Source organism: Camelina sativa, chromosome 8 (assembly GCF_030686135.1).
Source record: "Camelina sativa cultivar CO46 ecotype springtype chromosome 8, ASM3068613v1".
In the NCBI taxonomy this organism is placed as follows: Eukaryota; Viridiplantae; Streptophyta; class Magnoliopsida; order Brassicales; family Brassicaceae; genus Camelina; species Camelina sativa.
Genome location: NC_141887.1, coordinates 26,880,867 through 26,901,771, shown reverse-complemented (window position 1 = coordinate 26,901,771; position 20,905 = coordinate 26,880,867). Strand labels below are relative to the sequence as shown.

At 34.4% G+C, this 20,905-nt stretch overlaps 2 protein-coding genes and 2 pseudogenes across 3 annotated transcripts; all 4 read left to right on the top strand.

Annotated features, from left to right (window-relative positions):
• The first annotated feature begins 3,065 nt into the window (after positions 1-3,065).
• On the top strand, positions 3,066-8,797 carry LOC104708373 (protein MEI2-like 4). The gene is made up of 14 exons (XM_010424929.3): positions 3,066-3,792; positions 4,235-4,321; positions 4,431-4,662; positions 4,759-5,153; positions 5,244-5,402; positions 5,520-5,636; positions 5,726-5,871; positions 5,997-6,025; positions 6,177-6,545; positions 6,821-7,463; positions 7,567-7,651; positions 7,762-7,830; positions 7,934-8,113; positions 8,200-8,797. The coding sequence occupies exons 2-14, from the start codon at positions 4,244-4,246 to the stop codon at positions 8,332-8,334; spliced, it is 2,637 nt and encodes an 878-aa protein (XP_010423231.2). The 5' UTR covers positions 3,066-3,792; positions 4,235-4,243; the 3' UTR covers positions 8,335-8,797.
• A 1,140-nt stretch (positions 8,798-9,937) lies between these two features.
• Positions 9,938-13,553, top strand: LOC104708372 (protein BONZAI 2). 2 transcript variants are annotated; one of them, XM_010424928.3, is made up of 16 exons: positions 9,938-10,306; positions 10,390-10,437; positions 10,588-10,736; positions 10,830-10,878; positions 10,958-11,014; positions 11,140-11,328; positions 11,415-11,549; positions 11,631-11,692; positions 11,794-11,896; positions 11,977-12,091; positions 12,175-12,251; positions 12,326-12,463; positions 12,550-12,714; positions 12,810-12,923; positions 13,022-13,118; positions 13,200-13,553. In XM_010424928.3, exons 1-16 carry the CDS (start codon positions 10,151-10,153, stop codon positions 13,313-13,315), a joined length of 1,770 nt encoding a protein of 589 aa, XP_010423230.2. In that variant the 5' UTR covers positions 9,938-10,150; the 3' UTR covers positions 13,316-13,553. The 2 variants fall into 2 exon arrangements, with proteins under 2 accessions (XP_010423230.2, XP_087318701.1); XM_087462575.1 differs by having other exon boundaries at positions 10,029-10,306; positions 10,588-10,740.
• Positions 13,554-16,420: 2,867 nt separating this feature from the next.
• On the top strand, positions 16,421-16,735 carry LOC104709894 (glutathione S-transferase T3 pseudogene; annotated as a pseudogene).
• A 255-nt stretch (positions 16,736-16,990) lies between these two features.
• LOC147940512 (uncharacterized) lies at positions 16,991-18,777 on the top strand (annotated as a pseudogene).
• Positions 18,778-20,905: the final 2,128 nt, after the last annotated feature.

Below are 20,905 nucleotides of genomic sequence, written 5' to 3'. Positions count from 1 at the left end.
TATCATGATGATTATATCATTCGATGATACATCTTAAATTAGTTCTCTCTTTTTTTTTTTGTGTGCTAATATTATCGGTTGGTTAGTTTGCATATTGATTTTAGGGTTTGTTTGCATATTAGTGCATTTTAGAAACTTAATTAGCAAACTAATATATTTACTATTTAAAATTAGAATAATATGTGTTGTGTAATAGAAAATGTGTGAGATAGGAGAGATTGTGGGATATAGGCTTGAATGAAAAGATTACCAAAAGAGTATGTATGTGTAGGTGAGAAATAAAGTTTTTTTCTTCAATCATAATTATTCAAATAATTGTTAATATAATCTTTTTTAGAAACTTCTTAGATACAAAAAAAATCTATATTTTTTTCTTTACAATTTGATATGAATTTTATTTAATAATTTTTAAATATATTATATACATCTTTTGAATTCGTACACCTTATTTAGTGTACAGAATTCTATACACCTTATTGAGTGTACATACACATATTATTAAATGTACAGATGTAATTTGTACAAAATCATTGTGATACAAATATCTGAAATCCTAATAATTAAATAAATTACACAAATTACATCTGTATAATTAATACTGTGTACAGACATCTGTACACTTAATAATGTATACGGATACAAAATTTGTAAAAAATATTCAACATTATCAAATAAAATCATCAAACAAAATGCATATCAAATTATAAAAAAAACATAAATTTTTATACATCCTTAAAATTTTAGAAAACAAATTTTAATTAGCCAGCTTTTTTGTTTTTAAGATTGTAGAGAACATATATTTCAAAAAAAAAAGTCAAAGACTCAATAATGGCATGTGTTGTAAATATGAAATATTGACGAGGGCTGTAAAGTATTGTAAACATTAGAAAACAGTAAAAATGTAGAATTTGCTAATTGTAAATAGTAATTGTATTACTTGTACAATTATGTTTTGAAAAGTATCTAAAATGCCAAATATCTCTTGATTTTATCTTTGCTTTGTTCATGTGTCCAGCCTTGTTCTTCCAAGAATATGTTATGTAATTTAACCAAAGGTAAACAAAATTATATCATTATCTATAACTTTTTTTCAAGTTCGTCGTATTCTCAAATGAGTATGATATATACAGTCGTGTTATTGATGTGTCATATGACTCGTGTCATACGCTTCAACTTATCCTATATGGCTATATGTACATGTACCTAAAGGCGTGCAAGCAAAAAAAGGAGTTTGTTTCTATGCTTATTTTTGTAGAAAAATACAAAAGCAATAAACAATTTTGGGTAAAATTTGGCATGTGATCAACGGAAGGATATAGTACACATTGCGACTTATATGTCTGCAAGAAACTATAGTACATAAGAATAGACACGAGATCGAATATTTCGAAAAAGGGACGATATATTTATTGAATTGTAGATATCAGTTCAAAAAGTATATATTAAGTGTTATATATATATGGGACATCCAAATTGAAAAGTTCCAACTATTAGTACTTGTATCCATGTATGTATTAATGCATGTAGAGTAGATTAGTGTCAATATTCAAACCAGAGTCACAGCAGATATCTAAAACAAAGATCATTAATATATGTTCTAAACATTAGTTATATAATATTATACATGGTATACAATTATAAAAATAAATCTAACGAAAAGAATTATACAGAACAACAAACATAAATTTCGTAGCTTCGTAGTTTACATGTGAAGTAAACTTTAGATGACAGAGCCTAAGTATCATCATCACAAATAAAATAATAAGATTACCTATTTGTTAATGTTGGTTGATGATCAGATAGCTTAAGAATGATACAACTGGAACCGGTTTGTTTGGTATATATCCGGGTTATTGGTTCAGAACCGGTTAGGTAAGGTTAGATTAGTAGATGTGATGTTAGTTGAACACCTACCATATGTGTTTGTGCCTTGGAGAGTTCAAGTTCAACATAGGAGAGAGAGAGAGTAGAGTAGAGTAGAGAATCGAAGCAAACGTAGGATTTTGTTTTTAGTTGACGTCAACCATTGAAATAATGACACGTGGAAAAACCTTGAGAAGAGCGTCTTAATAAGAATAAATGCTTTTCTTTCTTATTAAAAAAAAAGAAAATAATACTTTGTCTAATCCTTCACGCCGCGTCTAAGCCATTTAAAAAGCTTTCGGACAAGACAACTTCGCTTTCTCTTGCTTTCAGCTTTGGCTATATAGTTTATCTCTTGTATATATATAGCTCGACTCGGCTTGGCTTAATGAATTTGACTAATCAGAAAATGTTTTTTGTAAATTATTAGCGAAATAAATATACTGTATATTGCTAATCTGTCTTACTCAATGACTAATTAAGGAAATTAATCATCATGTTTTATCACAAAATAATATGTTGATTTTTTTGTTGTTAGCTTTTTAAGCCTTTTAACAAAGTACATTTGTAATATTATAGCTATCTTAAACCAATAATTACTATCCAAAAAAAAAAAAGATTTAGTAAATCTTATGTACTTTTTCTTAAAGTAATTAATAAATCTGGTGATCCGTTGTATCAATAAGTACGTGAAAAAAGGAAAACAAGAATGAGAAAGAACGTGAAAGACTTAAAAAAAAAAGTAGTTAAAAATATTTTCCTTGTTTAAAAAAAAAAACAAAAAACGTTATCTTCAAAGTTTTATCCACTTTTTATTTATTATATTTGCTGTTAAAATGCGTTTTAATCGTTTCCTTTTTTTTTTTTTTTTTTTTTACCCACGCAAAATCTGTTTTTATTTGGATAATGTTTTTTGTAACATCTGTGTGTACTCATCCAAAAAGAAGTTTTTATCTTTTAGTTTTCTTTAATTAAAAGAAACTTTAGATAATACCAGAAACTTAATTACCTGGATGGATCTAATAAGTAATCCAAAAAAACTTAAGCCGGATGATCCAACGACTGATGTCGCGAGTTGGTAAAATAAAAATGTAAAATTTAAAACTTTTTTTAATAATAATAATAATAGTAAAAAAAGGAAAGAAAGGAGAAAAGGAAATCGTAAGATGAATAATCGAATCGAACGGTAGAGATAAAAAAAAGGTACACACCGTAACGCTCTATATCCATGGGGCTCAAACATCGTAGCTGCTGCTACAATTTATTTTAGTTTTATCCTCTCTCTCTCTCTCTCTTTTGTCTTCTTTCTTCCCCCCCCCATTCATTTTATTATTATTATTATTTTTATTTAACCAAACTCTCTCTCTTTCTTTCCGTTTCTCTCTCTATTGGAGGGTGTGCCGGAAATTATCACCGGAGTTTCTCACAATTACGGTTTTTTGCTTCCCACCCTTTGCAAAACTTTTTTTTGCTCGTTTGTTATTATATTTCTTGGAGAGGAAGAGAATTTTGAAATTGAGCGAAACCTTTTTTTTTTTTTTTGTTCTGGGGGGGGGGGGGGGAATTACTATAGTATAAATCTCTGCTGGTTTATTATTATGATTGGATAAACAGAAAAAAACCAAAAAAAAACTAAAATAAAAAAGAAAGGAAAGGGAAGATAAAAAGAGAAGAAGAAGAAGAACTCTTTCTCTTTCTCTTTCTCTTTGTCTTCTTCATCTCTTTCTCTCTCTCTCTGTTCCTTTTTCTGTTCTGTTTTCTTCGGGAACGTGAAGCCTAGAGAAACAAGAAGAAGAAGAAGAAGAAGGTTTTACACTTTTACGAGATCCGTTTCAGTAACTTCTTTTGTAGCTGCTCTTTGCTTTGCTTTAAGAATTAAGACAAGAAGAAGAAGAAGCAGAATTGTCTTGTTCCTTTTTTCATCATCTGGTAAGTTTTTATAATCTGTGTTTTTAGGGTTTTTTATTTTCTTTTCTTCTTTTTGAATTACTTTTTTTTTTTTTTTTTTTTTTTATGTTTTTGTATCCAACTTTTAAATTTTGTAACAACAAAAGAGATCCGAATTCAGGCGAATTGTCTTATTAATAATGCCTTTTGAATAAAACTTTATTCTAAGTCAAAACTATTTCTTTGATTTTGCTTCAATTTTGTAAAGTTTTTTTTTTTTTTTTTTTTTTGGTTGTTCATGTATTTTTTGGGGGGTTTGAGTTTGGAATAGAAAGCTCCTGTTTTATCCATGTCATTCTTCATCTTCTTGTCTGGCATTGAGAGAGCCCTTGGGGTCCCTTATATTGAAATTTTTCCTCTAGTTTGATTCTGGAGGTAGTTTGATCTTTCTTATTCTTTTGGATTTTTTTGCTGTTGTTGTCAGCTGTGTACAATGCCGTCTGATATATTGGAACCAAGAGGTGTGCCAACACCTTCTCATTTTCATGAAGACATTCGCATCACTCCTGAGGTTGGTTTAACTCTTCCTAGCTTTCAGTTTTATGAGTTTTTAATTTATACAATTTGGGTCTGTTATGTATGTGTACAACGTTGACATTTTGATGTTTTTTCTTGTGCAGAAACAATTCGGTTTCATGAAAAACAACAACCTGATGCCTGAAAGTGGTGGGGATAGATGTTCTAATCTACCGACTAGTTCTTGGACATCTGACAGTTATCAGCTCTCTCAACAATCAAGCTTGTCTGGGGCGCTTCCTTCCTTTATCCCTAATGGAAAGACAACTAAAAGTGATACTCACTGGGAGAGCAGTCTATTTTCCAGCTCTCTCTCTGAACTTTTTAGTAGAAAATGTAAAGCTTCTCATTCATTTTTACAATATACCACTATGTAGTAGTTGTTGTTGGTTTTTAAGTATATCTAACAATGTTCCACTATGTTGTTTGCAGTACGGCTACCAAGAAGTGACAAGTTAGCCTTTCCGTCTGCAAACCGTCAGGAAGAACCTTTTGAGTCTTTAGAAGAGATGGAGGCACAGACTATTGGAAATCTTCTTCCTGATGAGGACGATCTTTTTGCAGAAGTTGTTGGTGATGGTGTTCATAATAAGTCCCGTGCCAATGGTGGAGATGATTTGGATGATTGTGACCTTTTCAGCAGTGTTGGTGGCATGGAACTTGATGGAGATGTTTTTTCGTCTGCGTCTCAAAGAGACGGAATGAGAGGCAGCAGCAATGTTTCCGTTGTTGGTCAACATCCCCGAGGAGAAACTGTATCCAGAATACTTTTTGTTACGAATATGGATAGCATCATTGAAGATTACGAGCTCGATGCCCTTTTTGAGGTACGTTATTTCACCCATGTTTCTCTGGTTATAGATATCTAAGACACGGAAGTCTTCTCTTTCTCATTGATGATGTATCTTTATTTTCAGCAATATGGAAATGTTCGAGCTCTTAACACTGCTGGCAAGAATCGTGGCTTTATCATGGTATCATACTATGATATAAGGTCTGCTCAGAATGCGGCAAGAGCACTCAATGGCAGACTCTTCAGGGGAAGGAAGCTTGACATTCGTTATTCTATCCCAAAGGTGTTGTTAAATGTTCTGATGATCCCCCTTGTTTGTATGATTGTGGTCGTACTTTACTTTTACCTGTCATCTAAGCTGTCTTTATATCTTGCTTGCTACTCTTTGTTGTGATATCAGGAAAATCCCAAAAAAGAGAACTCTAGTGAAGGAGCCTTGTGGGTAAATAATGTTGATTCTTGTATATCCAATCAAGAGCTTCAGAGAATAGTCAGACCATATGGAGAAATCAGAGAGGTTTGCTTAATGTCCTCCTTTGTTCCTGCTTTGTGATATTTAACGGTTATGCGACATTGTTATGATTTTGCTATTTCTGTTGTATATAGGTTCGTAGAACGATGCATGAGAACTCACAAATTTACATAGAGTTCTTTGATGTTCGAGCTGTAGAGGCCACACTTCGAGGACTAAATGGACGTGAGGTCGCTGGGAGGCAGCTTAAGCTTTCACCAACCTGTCCAGAGGGTACAAGGTGATTAGATTATGAACTTTTCTTCCCGCCTTAGTTTTTCTCTATGGCTGTCTGAAACAGTAACTACCGGATTTGAACTTTGTTGATATGTAGGATTCATAATACTTTTTTTTTTTCCCTTTCAGTTTCTCGCCACAATTTGCTGCAGATGATGGTGAGGGGGATCTACCTAAAATGGCTTTTAATAACCTATCATCAGCACACATGGATATAATAATAGTGCACACAGTTCATGATGATTTGTTTCTCAATAATGAAACATCCAAGGTCACAACTCATACCTATCCTTTAATATTCTGTTTCAGGGAGACATTTCCCAGGTTCGACCTCCATTGATGGTGCATATATGCGAGCTATGCACAATTCTGTTGGGTCACCTGTGAACTCATCATTCATTGAGACTCATCAGAGTCTCGATGGTCCTATTGGTTTGCCACCATCCACAAGAGTCATCTCAGCTAGCAAGCCTGTTGGTCTTCAGGACACTGGAAACCGTTTTGATAATTCGAAATCGGGGATCCAAAGCATGCCAAATCTACATCCTCATTTTCCTGATTATCTTGACAACTTTGCAAGTGGCAGTCCATATAAATCCTTTACTACATTCTCTGAAATGGTCAGTAATGGCCAAAAAGCAAATGAAGGCTTTATGATGAGCAATGTTCGTGGAAGTGGTAAGTACATGTTCTTCTTATTGCTTTTCTGCCGTGATACAGTTGGTTAAGGCTAGTGATGATGTGTAACCAAGATTGTGAATTCAAGAAGCATAGTTTACTGTAGAATATGATCCATGAGCACAGTTCTCTAATTAAGGATATTTATATTGATCATAACTAATTATATTGGATTATGAAATGCCACAGAGGATTCAAATTAGGTGTAAACCTTGTCAGTCTTACGAAAACGATGTTGGACTTACGTTTTCTCATTTGTAATTTTCTTATTGTAGTCATAGGTTCTCCCATAAATCAAGGATCCCATCGCGCTAACCTCAACCTATGGAGCAACTCCAACACTCAGCAACATAATACCTCAAGTGGTATGATGTGGCCTAACTCACCATCTCACGTCAACGGCATTCCTACTCAGCGCATCCCACCTGTTACTGGATTCTCAAGAGCATCTCCTCTAATGGTGAACATGGCATCATCGCCTGTGCACCACCACATTGGATCAGCCCCAGTAATGAACTCACCTTTTTGGGATAGAAGACAGGCATATGTAGCTGAGTCTCCAGAATCTTCTGGATTTCACTTAGGTTCTCATGGTAGCATGGGATTTCCTTGCTCTTCACCCTCACATCCAGTTGAAATTGGTTCCCATAAGGTTTTATCTCATGTTAGTGGCAATCCAAAAAATGCTGTATTACGATCATCGAGACAGATGCCTCACCTCTTCACTGGAAGGAGCCCAATGCTTTCAGTTTCAGGCTCTTTTGACTTGCCTAATGAACGGTACAGGAATCTCTCACACAGACGAAGCGAATCTAGCTCTAGTAATGCTGAGAAGAAACTGTATGAGCTTGATGTTGATCGCATATTAAGTGGGAAGGACAGCAGGACAACATTAATGATAAAAAACATTCCTAATAAGTAAGTGAACTCACCTTTTTTCTCCTAGAATTCCCTGTTTTATAACATTCCTAATGAGTGAATTTAGCTGGTTGCTCATTTTTTTTTTTTTTATTGGGTTTAGGTATACTTCTAAGATGGTTCTAGCTGCCATTGATGAGTTCTGTAAAGGAACATATGATTTCCTATATTTGCCAATTGACTTCAAGGTTTGGTCTTTTGCCTCTGATTATCTAATGGATTCTAATGCAACCTTGTAGCTTACGGTATTTTTAATGTCAATGTCAATGTCAATGAACAACCTTCCGTCTATTTTCAGAATAAATGCAATGTGGGATATGCTTTCATCAACCTTACCGAACCTGAAAATATTGTTCCGTTTTATAAGGTATAGTAGCCTTGTGCCGTTTTATGATCAATTTGTGTTGATGATGAACCTTTGTTGTTAAGAAACAAAAAAGCATTGGGTAACAAGTTTAAAACCTTAACAGGCATTCAACGGTAAGAAATGGGAAAAGTTCAACAGCGAGAAGGTGGCATCTCTTGCATATGGTCGGATTCAGGGAAAATCAGCTCTCATTGCCCATTTTCAGAACTCAAGTTTGATGAACGAAGACAAACGTTGCCGGCCGATTCTCTTCCACACCGCTGGTCCAAATGCTGGTGATCAGGTAAGAAGAAAGATCAATGTCTTTACTCGAGATAGGTTTGTATTAGTCATCGTCAGCCATTTTTCTGAGAGTTTGTGAATGTGCAGGAACCATTTCCGATGGGTTCAAACATCCGGTCAAGACCAGGCAAGCCTCGAACAAGTAGCATCGAGAACTTCACCAACTTTAGCAGTAGCTCTGATAACCGGGAAGAACCTTTTAATGGGACCGACTCGATGTAACAAATGATGAGGCAGCAGACAGTTTTCATGTCGTAAAGCCAGACTAACCTTAGACGTCTTCTATCAGAGGTTAAAAAGAACCCCAAAAGATTAACACAAGGTAAAAATATATATGTCGTTGACACTTGACACCCCCACAGCTATGTAAATCCTTGGGGGTGTGGTAAATTACCTGAGAAAACTCATTTTGCAGAGGAGAAAAGTTTTTTGAACTTGGTCCTTTAAACTCATTCAGGGTTGTTGCTTCACAAGTTTTGTTGTATCATTAAACCTCCTAGAGAAATCTTGCTGGCTTTTTTCTCTTTTTGTTTCTGACTTTTTTTTTTCTTCAAAAATTGTTGGGTTGTGTCGACAAGCATCTTGTCTTTTTTACTTGCATACAAATGTAACAACCTAGTACGATATATTACGTTTCTTCGCCAGCGTTTTGGGACCATATAATTTATTATCATTTATGTAAAAACCCTTTGATGGCGAAGTCTTTGGCAATGCCTTTGGGTTTTTAGCGTTTATTTTAATCTTTTGTTTGGCGACTTTGAAACCTCGGAGACAGTCAGTTCTATAAGCCTGGCTGCTATTATTATCTGAACGTCCAATCTACAAAATGAAACGAGTTTAAATTGGGCTCTGGTCATTCGAACACAAGTAAGAATCCCCCACATAGTCCGGAAATAAGGACAACCATCCGTTAAGAGCTTCTAAACTACACCCAAAGCTGAAAGCTGAAAGCTGCGTTGCGTTGTGTATAAAAAAAAGGTTGGCTGCTTCAGAATGTTAACTAACATATTATATGGGTAAACTACTATAGTTTATGATAAGTTTTGGTTGGATGCGGTATTAGTATTTCTTCTAATGGATATATTTCAGCCCATAAAAGCCAAATGGCCCATTAATGGGCGGTGGAGGAACCTGACCTCCTTCTTCAGATATTATGTATGTATCCTTGAGAGCAAATTGGGTTTGGTCCAGCACTCACATATGTAATTGATGATTGGATAACAGAGGATCTCTCATGAGCTACATATATTTGTTTTATGATTCCTTTGTGATATTTATAGAAAGAAAAAGTTACTAAATACATAGTGTATGTTGTTGTTGTACACTGTAATTATGCTTTTGAAAAAGGTTGGTTTGCCTTTCTGGTAGCGAAATCTTTGTCAATTGGTCATTATGTAAAAATTTGTGTCTTATTATTCACGTCTCCCTCCAAAAAAGATGCCTTACTCTCTTTCTTTCTTTTGTTCCCTATTTCAATTCCAGTCACACCGCATTACACAATAATTTAATGATACAATTTAAAAAAAAAAAAATATATTCCCATATCACTTACGTATTAACAAAATTATCTCATAAAACGTCGGTTTGTAAAATCTGATAATATAATAAAACTATATAATAGTAACAATTTTCAATGTAAGCCAATTAAAAACAACATAGCCCACTGTAGTAAATATAATCACGTGACGTACGCTTTGTTATCTCACAGTCAATTTAATACTCCATATCTAAGTTTTTTTTAGGCAATATTTTTAATTTTATGTGATAATTATAACATTCTCATCAAATAATCTCTCTCTCAATAATATTAAGAAAAATAAAAAAAGGAATATATAAATTTAACAAAAAGGGGAGTCAAGAGACTCAAAAGACAGATCGTCGACTTGGAAAACAAAAGTGGGTCCCATCTATTCACTGTCCTATTTTTTTTTTTTTTTTTTTTCTTCTTCTCTCTTTTGTCCTTCTCTCTTCGTCTTCCCCCAATCTCCTTCGTTCTTCTTCCTTCTCTTCTGGGTACGTACTCTCTCTCGCTAGTCTAATGGGAAGCTGTTGGTCTGATGGGTCATACGGCGGCGGTGGTGGAATGGTTAGTGGTGGTGGTGGTGGGACTACTTCCTCTGCCGCCACTCCTAACGACGCTGTTGACCATTACCTCAAGTCTCGTGGCTACAATGGCCTCTTTTCTCAGATCGAGGTCCGTCCCTTTGCTTTTCTTTCTCCAAAGATTTGAAATTTTTGTGGTTTTACTTACGTTTTTTCTTTTTTTTTGTTTTGCAGCTATCGTTCTCTGCTTCCAATTTACGAGACCGGGATGTGATTTCAAAGGTTCGTTTTTTTATTTTTTTTAGAAAACGCAATTCTCTGGAATGGATTCGTTTCTTTATTTTGTTAGCTTCTTGAAAAAATCCACAACCTTAGTGATTTGATGTATAAAGTGTGAAACTTTATTAGTAATAATACTCTTTGATATTGCAGAGTGATGCAATGGTGGTTGTTTATACTAAAGGAAGAGATGGAACACTTGCTGAATTGTTCCGTACTGAAGTTGTTTTGAATTCTTTGAGCCCTAAATGGATTAAGAATCTTACCATTGGTTATCAGTTCGAGATTGTGCAAACATTGCTGTAAGTTAAGATCCTTCAAAATCTCTGGTTATCCATCGAAACCTTGAGGAAAAAGGTATATACTTTTCTTAACAACACGTTTTTGCGGCACAGGTTTCGTGTCTATGATATTGACACTCAGTTTCAAAATTCAAAGGAGGAGGTAACTTCAAATTTTCAGCTTCCCTTTTTAATCAAGTTACAAGTGTTACATTTTATGATTAGGGAACTTTTCGTTTCAGTTGCTTAAGTTCGACGAGCAGCAATTTCTTGGTGAGGCAACATGTACATTGTCTGAGGTATGTTAACATCTCTACTACTTTTTTTAGTGCAAAGCTTGTAAGGAAGAGGAAACAGACTAGTGTATCAGATTGCTATAGATTAATATTGATTAAGATGTTATGTGTACTGGTTAACTATGCAGATTGTCACCAAATCAAATAGGACGGTTGCCTTAGAACTTATGCGTAAAGAAGGTGTTGGTGCGCAGACTCTACCACAAAACAATGGAAAGCTTATTGTCCATGCTGAGGAGTCTCTAGCTTCTAAGACCAATACAGAGATAGTGTTCAGGGGGTTGAATTTGGAATCAAAGGATACTTTCTCGAAAAGTGTAAGCTACTAATAATATACTCTTCGACCAATTAAGCACACTTTTACTTCAGATATAAATATAACGTTGTTGTTGTTCTTACTCAGGACCCGTTTTTGGTGATATCTAAGATTGTGGAGCACGGGGCTCCAATCCCGGTCTCTAAAACCGAAGTCTTAAAGAATGATCTCAATCCACTTTGGAAACCAGTCTCTCTAAGTGTTCAACAAGTGGGGAGTAAGGTAAATCAACCAGAGAGGTTTCTTAAATCTGAGTTTGTCTGACCAGGAAGATGTATCATTTTCTCTTCTGTAATCTTGCAGGACAGCCCACTGGTAATAGAGTGCTTAGACTTCAATGGCAATGGCAATCATGATTTGATCGGGTAACCACAAAATCTTAGTTCCTTCCATTCTATTCTTGGGATATGGAAAATGAGTTGCTTCTAAGGTGAGATGATTCTTGTTTCATATTTGGTTTTGCCAGAAAAGTTCAGAAATCTCTTTCAGACTTGGAAAAGCTTCATTTGGCTGGCCAAGGAATCAATTTAGTCTTACCTACTGGTGTTGGACATAAACATGAAGACAGGGTACGGACCTTCAACAACAAGACGTTTTTACACACCTTAGGATGTGAGAATTCTGATACCATTTTACCATAATTTTTCAGGTATTAAAGAGCCAGCTTTTCGTGGACAAGTTTACTGAAACCGTTCAGCATACATTCCTAGAATACTTGGCGTCGGGATTTGAATTGAACTTCATGGTTGCTATTGATTTCACAGGTAAAAAATGATCTCAAAAGTGCAGAGTTTCTCTAATACATGTCCTTTAAAACTTATATTCCAATTGTCCCTTCTTCCATCAGCTTCAAATGGAAATCCTCGTCTCCCAGATTCATTGCATTACATCGATCCTACAGGGCGGTTAAATGCTTACCAGAGGGTAAGGACTTGATCCTTTCAAGTTTCTTTGAAGAAGCTGGTGACTTTGTCTAATCTTTCTTTCTTCTAATCCAGGCAATAGTTGAAGTTGGAGAAGTATTACAGTTCTATGACTCTGACAAACGCTTTCCCGCGTGGGGTTTTGGAGCTCGTCCAATCGACATCCCGGTCTCACATTGCTTTAACCTCAACGGAAGCAGTACTTATTGCGAGGTCTTGCGACAATTCTTACTCACACGAAACAACTTTGTATCAAAATTTCTCTACTTAATCTTTTTTTGGTTTGTTTGTTTCTTCAGGTAGATGGGATTCAAGGTATCATGAATGCCTACAACGGTGCTCTCTTCAACGTGTCTTTTGCAGGGCCTACTCTATTTGGTCCTGTGATCAACGCTGCTGCAACAATCGCAAGCGACTCACTCTCTCAAAGTGCAAAGAAATATTATGTCTTGCTGATAATCACAGTGAGTTTAGATATATGAAAACAAGACATGTGGTTTTCTTCTATGATTCTTGTGTGTTTTTGGTTTATAACATACAATGTCACGTTTTTTTATAGGATGGAGTAATAACAGATCTCCAAGAAACGAGAGACTCAATCGTCAGTGCATCGGATCTTCCATTATCAATCCTCATTGTTGGAGTAGGAGGAGCTGACTATAAAGAAATGGAGGTTCTTCAACAAAAAAAAACATTATGCTTAATATCATTAGAGAATCTTGAGATAGATTATTCTTACAAGGTTATGTGTTGATTGTTGTTGTTGTGTAGGTACTAGATGGAGATAAAGGAGAGAAATTAGAGAGCTCGACCGGTCGCATAGCATCGCGCGATATCGTCCAGTTTGTTGCATTAAGAGACATACAATGTGAGTTTTGTGTTTCTTGATTTGTTCTTGCTTCAAAAAAACGCTTTGGTCTCTGATCAATGTGGTTGTTGTTGTGTGTAGATGGAGAGGTGTCAGTGGTAGAAGCGCTCCTAGCTGAATTGCCAACACAATTTTTGACGTATATGAGAAACCGTAACATCACTCCCACCTCCACCAACACCTCTTCTTCTTCTTGATCCCAACTCACTCTCAACACTGTACATACATCATCATTCACAGCTCTAAACGCTGTCGTTTGCTCTCGTTTTTTTTTCTTTTTCTTTTTTTTTGGTTTCTCTGTCTGGAATTTTTCCATTTTCCAGTATTATTCCACGTCAAAATTCATATATCTCATTATCTCATTCTCAGTCACTCTTGATTTGTTGCCAAAAACATAACATTATTTTTTATTAATATCATTTGCCAAATTTACAAGTTGGTTTGGGCGTATTCACACGTTGCTGTTTCAACGGTCAACATATTTAGCTGTTGACTTTCTTTCTTCTTTTAGTTAGGATTTAGGTAGACTTTTACTAAGCTTGACCGTTGATTTTTATCTTTACCGTACTTCTCGCCGACACAAATAACATTACAAAAAAAATATAAACACCAATTAGAAAAAAAAAAAAAATTAAAATGTTAACGCCAAAATACAAAATTATATGTTAAAAGTTAAAACTATAAAATGATCTGATTGTTTGTTTCAGTTTAACTATACGTATTCATGCTATAATGGTATTGGACTTATCATAAAATTGAAGGTAAATGTAAGCGTAAAGTAAACAAAGAATTGTCAAGTAAGACTAGAAAAATAATCAAACTTAAGCTATGTGACGACATCGTCATCGAACTCAATTTCCCTGCATGCTTGGCAATTAAAATAACCATCTGAAAATGTTGCTTATTTGTATTCGTTCTCTTTTTAGTCAACAAAACTGCAAATACCTACTACCCATGTGTATATCCTGTTTTTGAAGTTCCCTTTTCAATCAAATTTCAAATTCGTTGACATGTTGTTATACGATACTCTCTACTTTTTTCCCATTTGATTGACTTTCTTACTAAAAATATTCACTTTGTTTTGTCGTAATCGTAGCTATAAAATGTCATTTTTGTATAATCTAGACGAAGAAAATTTAGTGACCAAATGTCGTCCCTTCACAACATATCAATCTTACGTTTTTTTCTTTTCACGATGTCATACGTGACATATATATGTTTGTTTCCGTTTCTTTTTTCTTAATTAAATTCAAGTGTTACATAACTTTTTACTATTAACAAATACAATACCGAAAAAAATAGCGTGTTGCTTGTTGTTGAGAAAATATTACAAATAAAAAAATGTGAGCCACGTGCAACGAAACATGACTAAAAAGGACAATAGTTAAGACGTTCCCCATGGGCAGGTGGATAGGGAGATTTTTAGTATTTTGGTTCTAAAAATAATTCAGAACAAAAGAAAAAAAAATAAGGGAGGTTGTTATATAGTATACCCAATTGTGATCTAAGAGACGCTATGTGTCAGTTTGATATTAGTTGAACGAAAAAATAGAAAAAGTGGAATTTTTTTATTTGCATCGCATTTCTTTCGTTTTCTTTTTCTCTCTTTCTCTTTTTTTTTCGCGATTGCAAAAAAACGAAGATTTGTATTTGGAATCGTCTGGGTGTGGAGGAAGAGGAGATTGTTGTCGGAGGAGATGCTCATCATCGTGAATTGATGAGTTAGCCGTGTCCCATCGCGATATTTTGATTGAATCGTGAATCGGCTCTGATTGCATGTAGGAGAGGCGATTTGGAATCGTGAATTGGGAGTTCACTCAAACCGAAGAGATTAAATCAATTGGAAGCAGATGGCAAGTTTCTCAATTCAATTACTGATTGAATCAATCACGATTAGTGTTTGATGATTGGGGTTTTTTGATTTTGGATCGGAAATTAGGGTTTTTTGATGTTTCTTAGAAAATTAGGATTATTGGTGTTCATGTGTTCCGTTTTGATCCTTACTTTAGCAGATGAGTACTTTTTAACTTCGGTTATGATGAATTTGAAAAGATTTGGCCATGAATGTATCGCAATATGCTGATTAAAGTTACTAACTTGATTAAACATAAGCTATTTGTTGTTTTTGGTGTTGTTATTTGTGTAAGCTAATGATGATCCGTTTTGGTTAAGTTTAGATAACGTCTGGAGATGGATATGTAATTGTTTCGGTTCTTGACACATGATTGTTTTTTGTGTTGTTATTAGCTGTTTTTGATGTTGTTATTTGTGTTAGCTAATGATGATTTAGTAATTGTTTCTGTTCTTAACACATGATTGTATAATTTTAGAGTACATTGTTCATGTTGGATTTAGCTTGTCCATGAATGATTAATTTTATTTCGAATTTGGGCTTCATTAACCGCGGATCTGTCTTTTGTTTTGAGGTTAAATGGACAAACATGCATTGATGCATTGATGAGTATAGACTGTGCATATCCCTTCGGCCATGAAGGAAGGTAATCATCATCCTCAACTTTTTTGCATTTATTTGGTGTTAGTTAAAGCTTTTGTTTGTTGGTTGTGATAAATAGATTTAGTACTTGCTAGTGTAGGTATTAGTGTAGTCTTTGATGTTATAGCTTTTGTATGTTGGTTGTGATAAATAGGTTTAGTACTTGCTAGTGTAGGTATTAGTCTAGTCAGTCATTGATGTGTTAGTTGGTTGTGAAATTTTTTAATGTGTGGTTGTTGTAGTTTAGGTAAACACTTAATTTCAAAATTTAAACCAACTAGTTGTAAACGTAAATATAGACTAAACCTTATAAATTCAAACACAAACAAAACCGTAATCCCTCGCCCTTTAGCAATGTATTGTTTATCCTTTATCCCAAACAAAACACAACCCCTTCTTGCTTTAGGAATCTCTTGTTTCTCATTTTACAAAACACAATTCCTTCTTGCTTTAGCAATCTCTTGATGTTCGATTAACACAAACAAAACACAAGTCCTTCTTGCTTTAGCAATCTCTTGTTTTTCGATTAACACAAACAAAATACAAGTCCTTCCTGCTTTAGCAATCTCTTGTTTTTCGATTAACACAAACAAACACATCTCCTTCTCCCTTTAGCAATATGGATCCAAACGATTACATGAATCCATATCGTCCGACCTCTAGCTATTTGAATCTGTTATAAAGTCAACTTGATACCCAAAACCTCGATTACTCTCCTTCTCTAAGTCCATGTTCTAAAGCTCCATCTTCACCTGCATCCCCACAAGAAAACCGCAAGAGGCAAGCATGGTTACCAACAGATGATATCATGTTGGTCGGCGCTTGGCTCAACACTAGCAAGGATCCGATAACTTCCAACCAGCAAAAACTTGCATCCTTTTGGGGGAGGATTGCGAAATACTTTGCATCATGTCCGAATGTTGTGGGTCGGCCAAAGAGAGAGGCGAGTCACTGTAAGAAGAGGTGGGGGAGGATAAACGACTTGGTGTGCAAGTTCGCTGGATGTTATGAGGCTGCGACTAGGGAGAAGTCTAGTGGACAGAATGAAGATGATGTGATGAAGTTAGCACATGAGATATACTTTAATGATCATGGACATAGGTTTACCTTGGAGCATGCATGACTTGTCTTAAGATACAATCAAAAATGGTGTGTCTCCACATCTATTAAAGGTAATGGAGTGAAAAGGGGAAGAGCGAGTATTGATGGGTCTGAACAGGATGCACACCATCCGATTGATGTGGATGAAATATTGCCCCGTCCTTCTGGTGTTAAGGCTGCCAAGGGGAAGTCCAAAAAAAGCTCTAACACCCAACCGATTGATGTGGAGGAAGATGGGAAAGCTTACTTGGAGTTTCAGTTGGATCGAGTTTCGAAGATGTATGAGATGAAGCAGAAGGAATTTGAATTGAAAGAGAAGGAGTTCGCTATGAAGAAGGAGCATATCAAGCATGTGATGCTTGAAAATCTGATTGCTAAAAAGAATTCACTAACTGAATCAGAAAAAGCTCTTAAGGAGAAGCTAATTGATGATATGATGTCATCAGGTTGAACTTTAGAAGTATGCATATGTTGTATGAACTATGTTCGTGTTTGTAGTGTTTTCAAATGTATTTGAATGTAGTGTTTTATGTATTCGACTGTCTGTGTCGAGTTTAGTGTTTTAATTTTGTAATCGAATGAACTATGTTTAAGTTTGCTTCCTTGTGTTTTTCGTAATCGAATGAACTTTGTTTAAGTTTGCTTCCTTGTTTTCTTCGTGTAATATGCAGGTACAAACCGATTTCCACCAAAGATGACCCGTGACACATAAAGAAGAAGGTAGATTCGAAGATGTTCACATAATTGTAGAAGTACAATTTCACTTTTGAATATTGTTGTACTTTCACCACATATTTTTACAAGCACTTTTGTATTTTTGTGCTTCTACCACACATGTTTTCTTATCATTTTACAACCACATATTGTATCCAATGTTTGTACCACATGTTTTCTTATCATTTTACAACCACATGTAATGTCCAAAATTTTCTATATAATGTCCAAAGCCACCACAACAAATATTCACACCAAACCAATCATCTCCTTCTCTAAATTTTAAACACAAAAGCACCTTTTCTTTATTTCTAAACATTCTAAAATGGCTTCTTCTTCCCAAAATGATGTTGATGACATACTTGATGAATGTTTTAATCAAACATGCGATCAAATCACCAATCATGTATGACAAAATCTTCTTACTCCACCAATCCAAAGTCAACCACCACCTAAACCAAGAAAAAAGCGAATTCACATTGAAAGAAATAGAGAAGTCGGTCATGACCACTTGTGGAATGATTATTTCAGTGAGGATGCTACTTACCCTCCCAACATTTTCCGCTGCCGTTTTAGAATGAACAAGCCATTATTCATTCGTATTGTGGATAAGCTCGCAAATAAAGTTCCCTATTTTCAACAAAGAAGAGATGCTAGGTTGGGTCTGTCTACATTGCAAAAGTGTACAGCAACAATTCGTATGATGGCATATGGTTCTGCAGCTGATGCGTTTGACGAATACCTCCGACTTTCTGAAACCGTGGCGCTATCATGCTTGGACAATTTTACAGATTCAGTCGTAAATTTATTTGGAGATGAGTACTTGAGAAGACCCACACCAGCAGATCTTCAAAGACTACTCGACATTGGCGAGTATCGCGGATTTCCCGGCATGATTGGAAGCATCGATTGTATGCATTGGGAGTGGAAGAATTGTCCCACCGCATGGAAAGGTCAATACACCCGCGGATCTGGAAAGCCTACAATCGTTTTAGAGGCGGTGGCTTTGTATGATCTCTGGATCTGGCATGCTTTCTTTGGACTACCAGGTACATTAAACGATATCAATATTCTTGACCGATCTCCAGTCTTTGATGATATTTTGCATGGTCGAGCTCCTAAAGTTAAATACAGTGTCAACTGACATGAGTATAAATTGGTTTACTATCTGACGGATGGTATTTATCCAAAATGGTCTACTTTTATCCAATCTATTCTACTGCCACAAACTCCAAAAACCTCTTTATTTGCAAGACAACAAGAAGCTGTGCGTAAAGATGTAGAGCGTGCTTTTGGAGTTTTGCAGGCTCTATTTGCCGTAGTCAAAAATCCGGCTCTTATTTGGGATAATGTAAAAATTGGAAAAATAATGAGAGCGTGTATCGTAATGCACAATATGATAGTAGAAGACGAACGAGATGTGTACACTCTGTTTGATGAAACTGAATTCGCACAATTTGAGTCAAATAGAGCTTTAGAAGTTTACTACACGCTTCCAACAACCAGGCTTTCATGTGTCGCTACTATGCTCAAACTTCGAAAGGATGCTCGTGATCGAAAAAAAAAATTCTTGCAAGATGATTTGGTTGAGAATATTTGGGCAAAATTTGGAGCAAATCAGTATTAAAATTAATCATTCTCTCCATTTATGAATTGCACTTCTATTGTAATATGTATTAATGTTTTTATTATGTTTTGTATGTTTGAAAATTAATTAAAATGCAATATTTTCTAATTTTATAAAATCTTAAATGTTTACACATTTATACAACTTCTATTCTATTTAAAAATTTTAAATTTAAAAAAATAATATTTTCAAAAATAAGAAACCCAAAATTAGAACTTACCAATGGAAAAGAAAATTTTATCTAAGAAATCATAGATTCTTATATTCAAAACAATATACAATTAATTCATAAAAAATTTAACAACTCCCTTTAGAAGAGACTACCGATAATTATGTTCTAACTTCTTTCGATTGGAACTCTCTTATTTAAGTTCCTCTCCTACTTCCCGTAATAAATAAATAAACCTCTGTCTCCACCTAAAAAAAAGTGTTTTCTTCGAATAATATTAAGAGCGAGTTTTTAGGATAATCAAAATCTAATATTTGGGAGCTGGGACCATGAAATGTCGTTGGTTGTGAACTGTGACTTGTCAAGGACCCCATCATACAAAGTGATTTTGTGAACATATATCCTTAAATAGTTTGTTAATACCAAAATGGTTCCTTTTAGATGTTGTTGTGAACATTGTAAACTTTCTATTGTTGGATGCAAGCCAACATTCCACATTAGAAATTTAAAAAATAAGTTTCTAATATATAAGTCAAGTCAAACCCTACATAGAATGAGATATTTTGGAAAAGAGCCCAATAACAAATCCGTGCGGACTTTGCTATCTCAACTCAAACCGGACAATATCAACGAGACTTGACTTGGATTTAGAAAACCTCAACACTTTCTACATCGAGAACCACTATCTTTAATCGTTCATTATAAAGAAAATATTGTTCGTATTAATCTAACCCGTTTTACATATAATTTTTGGATGACTATTAATAAAATTTACTCCTAGTTTGATGAACTCACGAATTGTGATAATCTGCTTTCTTTCTAAAACTTGAATCTTGGACTTAGTGTAGGCATGTAAAAACGTTTTGTTCATCACTGGATCAAAACCTACCACATTGATGTGAAGTATAAACTGAACTATTGCCAGCTATAGATGAAATTATAAAACATCTTCGAATAGCAAAAGTTACACGTTTTCACTTGAGTTAGTGATCAGTGTGTACACATTTCTCGAACGTAACTTTTGTTTTTCAATCTCTATCCAAATCTTTTTTTAGGAAAAAAAAAGACCCCACTCACACGTACGTGAACACTTTTTATATATATAGCTCACAACATGTACAATAAAACCTCTATAAATTAATACTCTATAAATTAATAAACACTATAAATTAATAAATTTTGGTAGTCCCAAGTCGAAACAGTGTAAAAAATAACAAAATTCGATAAGATAATAAGATAATAATTTTTTTGAAATTCTCATGTAAAATATGGTCTCAATAACATCATAAATTAATAATCATGTAAATTTACATATACTTTTTTTTCTGCTGCGTAAATTTACATGTATATATATATGTTTATATAGTAAAGTATGTTTCTCTTAAACCTCATATTATAAAATAATTGTTATGCTGTATCTTCAAACTATAATGATATAAAATATTCTATAATATTTCATAAAACAGCTAAGACTTTTAAAAGTTTTCAATTATTAAATATGCATCATTTGCATTTTGATAGTTTGATAGACTATTAAAATATGATAATTTATATTCTTATTCATAAATTTGAATATTTACGTCATTTGTATAAGTGATTTTGTCTATAATATGTTTAATTCATTGTCAATAATATTTTTTAATTATTTCAAATTTAATTACAATACCATAAAATTTACGTAC

What these genes read in the sequence shown, in the direction of transcription:
- LOC104708373 (XM_010424929.3), top strand. Translation starts at nt 4,244, where the DNA reads ATGCCGTCTGATATATTGGAACCAAGAGGTGTGCCAACACCTTCTCAT. An exon ending in ACATTCGCATCACTCCTGAG is followed by an intron (nt 4,322 to 4,430) that starts GTTGGTTTAACT and finishes TTTCTTGTGCAG; the next exon opens with AAACAATTCGGTTTCATGAA. An exon ending in ATATTGTTCCGTTTTATAAG is followed by an intron (nt 7,831 to 7,933) that starts GTATAGTAGCCT and finishes AAACCTTAACAG; the next exon opens with GCATTCAACGGTAAGAAATG.
- LOC104708372 (XM_010424928.3), top strand. Translation starts at nt 10,151, where the DNA reads ATGGGAAGCTGTTGGTCTGATGGGTCATACGGCGGCGGTGGTGGAATG. An exon ending in GAGATTGTGCAAACATTGCT is followed by an intron (nt 10,737 to 10,829) that starts GTAAGTTAAGAT and finishes TTTGCGGCACAG; the next exon opens with GTTTCGTGTCTATGATATTG. An exon ending in TTCAAAATTCAAAGGAGGAG is followed by an intron (nt 10,879 to 10,957) that starts GTAACTTCAAAT and finishes TTTTCGTTTCAG; the next exon opens with TTGCTTAAGTTCGACGAGCA.